At 44.3% G+C, this 8,260-nt stretch overlaps 1 protein-coding gene across 3 annotated transcripts; it reads right to left on the bottom strand.

The window, feature by feature from the left end:
• Positions 1–3,274: 3,274 nt before the first annotated feature.
• On the bottom strand, positions 3,275–8,054 carry SPRY2 (sprouty RTK signaling antagonist 2). 3 transcript variants are annotated; one of them, XM_054446847.2, is made up of 2 exons: positions 7,918–8,054; positions 3,275–5,054 (listed from the first exon to the last, which is right to left on the bottom strand). In XM_054446847.2, exon 2 carries the CDS (start codon positions 5,001–5,003, stop codon positions 4,056–4,058), a length of 948 nt encoding a protein of 315 aa, XP_054302822.1. In that variant the 5' UTR covers positions 5,004–5,054; positions 7,918–8,054; the 3' UTR covers positions 3,275–4,055. The 3 variants fall into 3 exon arrangements, with proteins under 3 accessions (XP_054302822.1, XP_063507114.1, XP_054302823.1); XM_063651044.1 differs by lacking the exon at positions 7,918–8,054 and adding an exon at positions 6,146–6,646; XM_054446848.2 differs by lacking the exon at positions 7,918–8,054 and adding an exon at positions 6,040–6,646.
• Between the last annotated feature and the right edge of the window lie 206 nt (positions 8,055–8,260).

Raw genomic sequence — 8,260 nt, forward strand, 5'->3', positions numbered from 1 at the left:
TTCCCCTAAATGCTTAGCAGTTATGTTTGCATTATCATCATACTTTTACTCTATCACATCAAAATAATGGCCATTGGATTACAAATTTATCATGTTATAATTTTTCATGAACTTTAAATAGAGATTAAGAAATTGAGGTTATTCCTCCATATTTTTTCCCAAGTGAGATAATTTGCAACATTAAAACAATTATTTTTGGCCAAGTGTGATGAATCACCTGAGGTCAAGAGTTCGAGAACAGCCTGGTCAACATGGCGAAACACAATCTCTACTAAACATACAAAAATTAGCTAGGCGTGATGGCGCACCCCTGTAGTCCCAGCTACTTGGGAGGCTGAGGCAGGAGAATGGCTTGAACCCGGGAGGCGGAGGTTGCAGTGAGCCAAGATCCCACCACTGCACTCCAGTCTGGGCAACACGGCAAAACTCTGCCTCAAAAAATAATAACATAAAAAATAAATAAAATTGCCGGGTGCAGTGGCTCATGCCTGTAATCCCAGCACTTTGGGAGGCTGAGGTGGGCAGATCAACTGAGGTCAGGTGTTCGAGACCAGCGTGACCAACATAGTGCAACCCTGTCTCTACTGAAAATACAAAAATTAGCCGGGCATGGTGGTGCGCGCCTGTAATCCCAGCTACCCAGGAGGCTGAAATGAAGCAGGAAACTCTCTTGAACCCGGGAGGCAGAGGTTGCAGTGAGTTGAGATCGCACCACTGCACTCCAGCCTGGGTGACAAAGCAAGACTTTGTCTCAAAAAATAAAAATAAAAATAGAAAAAAGAAATTATTTTTAATGCAGTGAATGAGTGCCAGTTGCTTTTAATCTATTAGATATAAATATTTAATCTTCCATATTTTGAAAATTAATTCTATGCTGGTATATAGATAAAGTCAACATTTAACAGGTTAGTTGGAAGCTTCTTGAGAAATCCAATTTTCTTTTTTTTTTTAAGACAGAGTCTTACTCTGTCGTCCAGGCTAGAGTGCAGAGACACCATCTTGGCTCACTTCAACCTCCACCTCCCAGGTTCAAGCAATTCTCCTGCCTCAGCCTCTCAAGTAGCTGGGATTATAGATGTCTGACACCATGCCCACTAATTTGTATTTTTAGTAGAGACCGGGTTGCATCATGTTGGCCAGGTTGGTCTCAAACTCCTGACCTCAAGTGATCCACTTGCCTCAGCCTCCCAAAGTGTTGGGATTACAGGCGTGAGCCACCATGCCTGGGCTCTAATTTTCTTATTTATCTTTAAACAAATTATTTTCATAGGACTTAATATACTTAATTCAAATCCTCTTCCAATTTCAGTTGGCTATCACTTTATGCTCTATATTCAAACCAATGAGTTATACTTTAGAGATCAGAGCCCATTAAAAAACTGAATTAGAGGCCGGGCGCAATGGCTCACGCCTGTAATCCCAGCACTTTGGGAGGCCAAGGTGGGCGGATCACGACGTCAGGATATCGAGACCATCCTGGCTAACATGGTGAAACCCCGTCTCTACTAAAAATACAAAAAAATTATCCGGGCGTGGTGGCAGGCGCCTGTAGTCCCAGCTAGTCGGGAGGCTGAGGCAGGAGAATGGCGTGAACCCGGGAGGCGGAGCTTGCAGTCAGCCGAGATCGCGCCACTGCACTCCAGCCTGGGCGACAGAGCGAGACTCCGTCTCAAAAAAAAAAAAAAAAAAAAACTAAGTTAGAAAGCAATTCCTAGGTCAGTAGTTGCCATACTGCACATAATCTCTTGTAGAATGATTAAAAATGATAATTCCTAGGCCACACCATCAGATTCTGACTCAGTAACTATGGGAAGAGGTTCTTTTTCAATAAACACTCAATGGCATCTGATGCAATATGTCTAAGAATACTTTGAAAGCCACTTATGCAGTGAAAAAAAAATATTTAACTCACAATTCCTATATCAAAAAGAGCTCTGTCAATGCACATGGCAGTTTTTGATGAACAAAGCTAATCAGTCAAAATTTTTGTGCTTTACAAATCTTGAAAACTATATAATGAATAAGAAACCCTACCCTATTTTCCAGCAACGGAATTCTTCCTTAGACCACCAGGGTAACGTTTTAAAATCGAAACATTCAGTAACTCAAAGTTGAAGCTTAAATCATTTCTAAGTTAACTATGTTTCTTAGAGGAAGTCAGAGGAAATTGAAGGTCCTTAGAACAATGTCTTAATGTAGGAGGCTATATAGTTCCTTGAAAGCCAATTTTAAAAAACAAAACAGAAGACAACCTGTACTAAGAAGGAGCCTCAGAACAGGAAACAAGAGATTAAACAATAATGACAGGTAAATTATTTTCTAGACTTCCGGTGACTCTTGGCAGCAAAAGTACAAACTTTTGGAAAAAAAAAAAAAAAATCAGCCACAAAGTGACTAATCAAGTGACTTAAAACCTAATATTTGTCAAGATGGGCTTGCAGCAGCTTGCTGTACCTTTGCTTCTAAAAGACAACTCCAAGCACAGATTCTCATGCTGCATCTTTTTCCCAGAGCAACAATTTTCTGAATAATCTGATTGAATAAGTCAGGGCCTTAAATTGGCCTTCTTTGGCTTCAGTAAGACCAATATCAGATCAAATTTTATAATACCAAATACCAGAATCAAACCAAGTTCTATTTTTCATGTCTTTTCTAACATAAGGAATTTGGTAAAATGGTGATGTTTCAGAGTCAAAAATTAAATAGACTGGAAAAAACACTGCCACGATCAGCTAAGTCAAGAAAATATTTTTGGCCTTAATTGTTAAGAACTGATCTGTGAATACTGCATGTCTGAGACACAGGTGACATTCAATAAATGTTTGTTGATCTATACTCATTTTCACTCGTTTTGAATTATCCTCATGGAATTAATCCTTGATACTGTATATAAAGAAAAAGCTTAACTGTTAATTTTTAAGGAAAGTCTCCTGAATCAAAGATTTAAAAAAAAAAAACAAAAAAACCCCAAAACACCTCTGCAGAACAAACACAAGTCAGATAGTCTGCAAAAAAAAGGGGGGGGGGGGAGAACAAGAACACTGATATAGCTAAAATCAGCTCTCAAAAGTACAGATAGTAAGTTAAATGTTGTTCTCTTGATTGCTAGAATTGTCTCTGAAAATCATCAAATCCAGCTTACTTTAAAGCAGCAATCATAAAATAATTCTATAGACAAGTGATTAACTATTTCATTAAAATGTTACCCTTAACATAAAATGTAGTTTCTTACACTTGAAAGAAACAAAAGATAAAAGAAGACAAAACAGCTCAGTTTAATTTCAAACGTTAATATATTTTCTATTTTATATTGGACATATGCATCTGTAACCCCTCATTTGCAGCAACTATCACATCCTCATAAAAGGGGCAAAATTTGTAAGATGCCTCTTAAAATAAATATTCTTTTTTATAAAATAATAAAACTTCAAATAAATATTCTTTACACTAAACAATATGTTGAAAAAATTAGAAAATAAAGGTTGAATTTTACTGTAACTGTACAATATACATGAAGTCCAAAGGGAAATCAGAGTCTTACAATAAAGGCTTTCTGTAAGGCAAAATACAATCTAAAAACATACTGATTGATTCACATTCTTCCGAATGTACAACATATTAGTATAATATTTTGTGTCTGTGCCATGTAGTATGGCACAACTTGTTTTTCACAGTTGCAAATATTATTGTATATACAAAAATATAGCACATTCTCTCTGGAGAAAACAATGGAAAAAAGTCATCTGCTAATTTACAAGTTTTGCAAGTACTATTCACAAACAAAAACTTTGCCTAGGAGTGTCTGTGTTGCTTTAGCTTATGCAATACATGGGTCACCAAGTTCTGTATCTCATACTTTGAGCTCCATTAGCTGAGTTCTAACAAGCATATCAGTTAAAATGGCACATGGACAAAAAGCATTTCATCGCAAACAGCAAAGACTATCCCAACTCTCTATTAACAGTGCCAAGATTATAACTGTTTAGTTGGTTGCATATGTATATTAAAAAAGAAAGAAAAAATCCTCATTACTGTAATGTTCCTGATTAATGATGCTATGTTGGTTTTTCAAAGTTCCTGCGGGGGACAGTGGGAACTTTGCAGCAAACTGTGTTTGAGTTTTTACAGCGGCAACCAGGCCTGTTAACCCGGTCATAACACCCCTGGCACAATTTAAGGCAACCCTTGGCTGGAAGGTAACACCATAAACAAGGCAAAAAGAGGGACATGACACCCATGGCCGACCATCGTGTACAACAGTGAGACTGGCTGCAAGAACATGGGTTGTCAGCACAGTTGTCCTCATCATCATTAGAACAGTGATAGAAGAGACCTTTCACACAGCATACACAAGTCCCATAGTCAATCACGTTCTGGGCCGAGCAAAGGCACTGCTTGTCGCAGATCCAGTCTGATGGCAGAGGCCTTGGGTAGGTGCACTCCTTACATTTGCACTTGCCACAGTCCTCACACCTGTAGGCGTGCAGGCCCAAATCTTCCTTGCTCAGTGGCTTAAGCTCACCTGGCTTGAGCTCAGATTTGGGTTGCACCCGGATTATCCCATCAGCAACAGGCCCGGAGGAGAAGGATGATCCTAGCAGTCTCTGTTCAGAGGAGCTGCTGCTGGTACTTGTCCTCGTACTGCTCCGCGACCCTGAGCTGACCGTGCTTATGGATCTGGACAGAGGGGCTCGTGCAGAAGAATGGACCTGCGAGTGCTGGAGCCTAGGAGGCTGGCGGTGCTCAGGCAGACCGTGGAGTCTCTCGTGTTTGTGCTGAGTGGAGGGGCGAGGAGCAGGCTTGAGCCCAGGTCTTGGGACGACAGTAGGCCCCTCTGTGTACTCATTGGTGTTTCGGATGGCTCTGATCTGATCCAGAGACAAGACATGTACCTGCTGGGTGAGGGCGTCTCTGGGGTCGGGCTCCCCACGCGGTCTGCCACCGTCACGGGGCGTTTGCAGCAAGGGCTGCGACCCGTTGCCACTCTGAGCTCTGGCCTCCATCAGGTCTTGGAAGTGTGGTCACTCCAGCAGGCTTAGAACACATCTGAACTCCTGAGGAAGCCAAGAGGAAAGAACAGTTGATACTCCAAGATACTTCCCACTCTCCACCCACCTGAATTGACTCCTCACTTACCACTTTCCCTAGAGAAACAAGATTTGAAATGGAATGGCAGTAGGGAGGTATTAGCCATATGATCAACAATGCCTGTACCCAAAAGTAAAAATTATGGCAGGCTACTGACAATTCTGTAATCCTGTGATGTACAACAATACAAAGCTGATCTTTGAGTCATTTAAGTAAGAATTCCTTATTCAAAGAAACATACAATTTGTAAGGTTCAGGTTCAACGTAAAAATCGCAAGGAAGCATTGCTGGAATATAACACTGCTACCAATGTTTTCAAAAGTTGAAAACCCTTTCAGAATTTGAAATAGGTTTCCATTTTTCATTTTTGCCTTAAACGTTAATAATGCAGCCTAGAAGATTCTTTCTTGGTTCTTAATTTTTACTTTTACATCAAACACTTTAACTGTGACGTATACGGCATTCTGTAACTTTTTCAAACCCGGTAGAATGAATATGGCATGCAAAAAAGTAAATACCCAAGAACAGTTATAAATTTTACAACAATCATGCCATTTTTTATTAATTGATAGTAGCACAAAGTTATAGAACTAAAAGCAAATCAAATCCTATTAGGTGCTAGAAACACATTAAAGCAAACTTACACAACAACAAGAAGACAAGAATTTATTTTCAACTTCTCAACAACTTAAGAATTAAGTATTTTACAGTTTGATAGCCTAGAATACCACCTTAGATCCTGCAGCTAAAAGGTTGTTCTCCCTGCTAATTGAGAACACAAACGAAGTGATAATAACCAGAAAAGCGTTTTAAAAATTCAAATGTCACATTTCGCATCTAGCATTCTGTCAAGGAATTCCTTAAACTGCAGTCCTTCTTCAATTTCAAAACGATCACCCCCTTTCCCAAGCCTATATGACAATAAAAAGTATAAAACAGGCAAAAGTGGACCTTTATCCGATCTCCGCTCTTTAGAATAGAGGCCACAGCGAACAAGGCAGGTGACAAACGTCTCCCAATTCGGAGCAAGGCAGTGCTGGAAGCCGGATCTCCTCACCTCCAAAAGAATGGCAGAAGACAACGCTGCCCTTGCTTTCACTTAGTTTATCGCCTCTCGGTGCCCCAACACCGTCCCCAGCAGGTGGGACACAGCCGATCCCCAGGGGAGTTTCTCCAGGAGGACTGACGCTGTCCATGGGCCAGGCTGCCCCCCTGCTTACGATCCCCAGACTCACAGACAGGCGGGGGCCGCGGGCGCCTCCGAAGGGTACGTGTCACGAAATGCAGGAGCACACTTCCCCCGCCTCCCTCTCCCCAGCTAAGATCTCCCCCAACTCGAGAATTGCCTTCCAGCCCCAAGGAGCCACTCCGCCCCCAGGCAGAGGTCACGCTGCCCACTGCCAGGCTTTCTGCAAAGCCCCTCGGACATCCGGCACAGGTTTCCCACCCCGACACCGCGAGCACGAAAGCCCTGCCTGAGACACGCAGCCAGGACGCACAAGTCCAACCCACGCACACACAGCGACTCCACGCTGCACTGATCGAAGGGGGCATTGCCTGTAATCTGCACACGCCTATCTCCTTTTGGGTCGAGAGAAAAAAAAAGATATCATATTTCTTAAAGTGAAAGAAAAATTGCTTTTTTAAAAAAGGGCATTTTCCAGGGTCCCACTGCTCACTCCGGGCGCGCAGGACCCAGCTGGCGGAGCTGTAAACTTTCGGTGCAGATTTGCTTGCAGTCAAAGTAGCATCTTTGAAAGAAAAGGGGGCTTTTTTATTTTTATTTTTTAAGTGATTTCTGCCGATCCGATCCCCGGCCTCCTTCTTCGAAGCTGGACTCCCCACCTCCGCCCCTCTTCTCTTTCCCAGTCCCCCCTCCCCTTTGAAAGTGCTTTGAAACCCCCATTAAGAACAGTGTGTGATCAGACTGAGGATTAGGGGAAAAGAACTTCAGCTCTAGGGTGGGGCAAACGGACACAGAAACTGCTTTGTAAAAAACACACAAGAATCCAAATTAAAACACAGCAACAACAACAAAAGGAAAAAAAACTGCCTCTTTTGCCACCTATTTTCAGGTAATGGAAAATGATCGTGACCGCTTGATGACTTTCTTCCTGCGCTGGGTCAACCCGAGCTTCCAAAAATAAAATAAGTGTGACCCAGGCTGACCACGAAGAACGGAAGAGAGCTGCACTTCCGAACCGCAGAGACCCGGCGCCAGGCAGGGCGACGCTCCCACCCGCTCCGGGCTAGACCGTCCACACGGAGCAGAGGCGGGCACTCCCTCCATTCGGCACCCTGCCTTTTTCTCACCCTGGGGGTCTCCGGCCCCCGAGGCGGGCAACCCGTGTCCCCCAGCCCCACCAGCGCCCCGCCTAGGGACAGCCTCGCCCTGGACTTTGCCTTCCACCAAGAGGAGGAACAGGTTAGAAATGCGGGCGCCTGCAAAGGCAACCTGGAAAATACAAAGTGTTTTTCTCTCCCTCTCCCGCTCTCAGCGCCGAATTCGCGGCCAGTGCACGGCTGGGAGCAGGCTTCAGGCTAGCTGTCCTCCGTCCCAACCCCCTAGAGCGCGGGCGCGCGGGGTCGCCTGTCGGGGACACTGCACCGGGTGCATACATAAGTCCCCGCAGAGGCAGGCCGAGCCCAAGCCCCGGACGAGGCAGGTCCGCGGGGAGCGCCCCGGATCCTCGCGAAGACCCTGCGGGATTTGAGAAAGGGAGGCTCGGGGAGAGACGGACCCAACTCCTGGTCCGGCTGCACCTACTCCATGTTGCCCACAACGCGCCTGCTGCGGCGCCAGGAGGGGAAGAGCCAAACGTGCCTCACCGTGATCGCGGCTTTGCACCAACCCCTCTCCCTTGGATTCTCTTCCTTCTGCGATGTGCAAATAAATCCAGTCTCGATGCAAACTTTTTTCCTTTCTTTCCAACCTCTGCTTCAGACCAACTTCCGAGCAATCGGCGGGAGAAAAAAAGAGAATTCGGAGCCAAATTCCCCGCTGATGAACACTCCGGGGTTCGGGGCTGGAGACGACCCCCCTTCTACAAGCGCACGCGGAGTATTTCCTCTTTTTTCTCAATGAACAAGAGGCCGAAGCGCCAACGGCAAGTCCCTTTTCCTGGCAGATGAGCGAATGGGAAAAGAAAACGGCCTTACGGAGAACCTAAAG

This window comes from Pongo pygmaeus, chromosome 14 (genome assembly GCF_028885625.2).
Source record: "Pongo pygmaeus isolate AG05252 chromosome 14, NHGRI_mPonPyg2-v2.0_pri, whole genome shotgun sequence".
Taxonomy (NCBI): Eukaryota; Metazoa; Chordata; class Mammalia; order Primates; family Hominidae; genus Pongo; species Pongo pygmaeus.

What these genes read in the sequence shown, in the direction of transcription:
- SPRY2 (XM_054446847.2), bottom strand. Translation starts at nt 5,003, where the DNA reads ATGGAGGCCAGAGCTCAGAGTGGCAACGGGTCGCAGCCCTTGCTGCAA.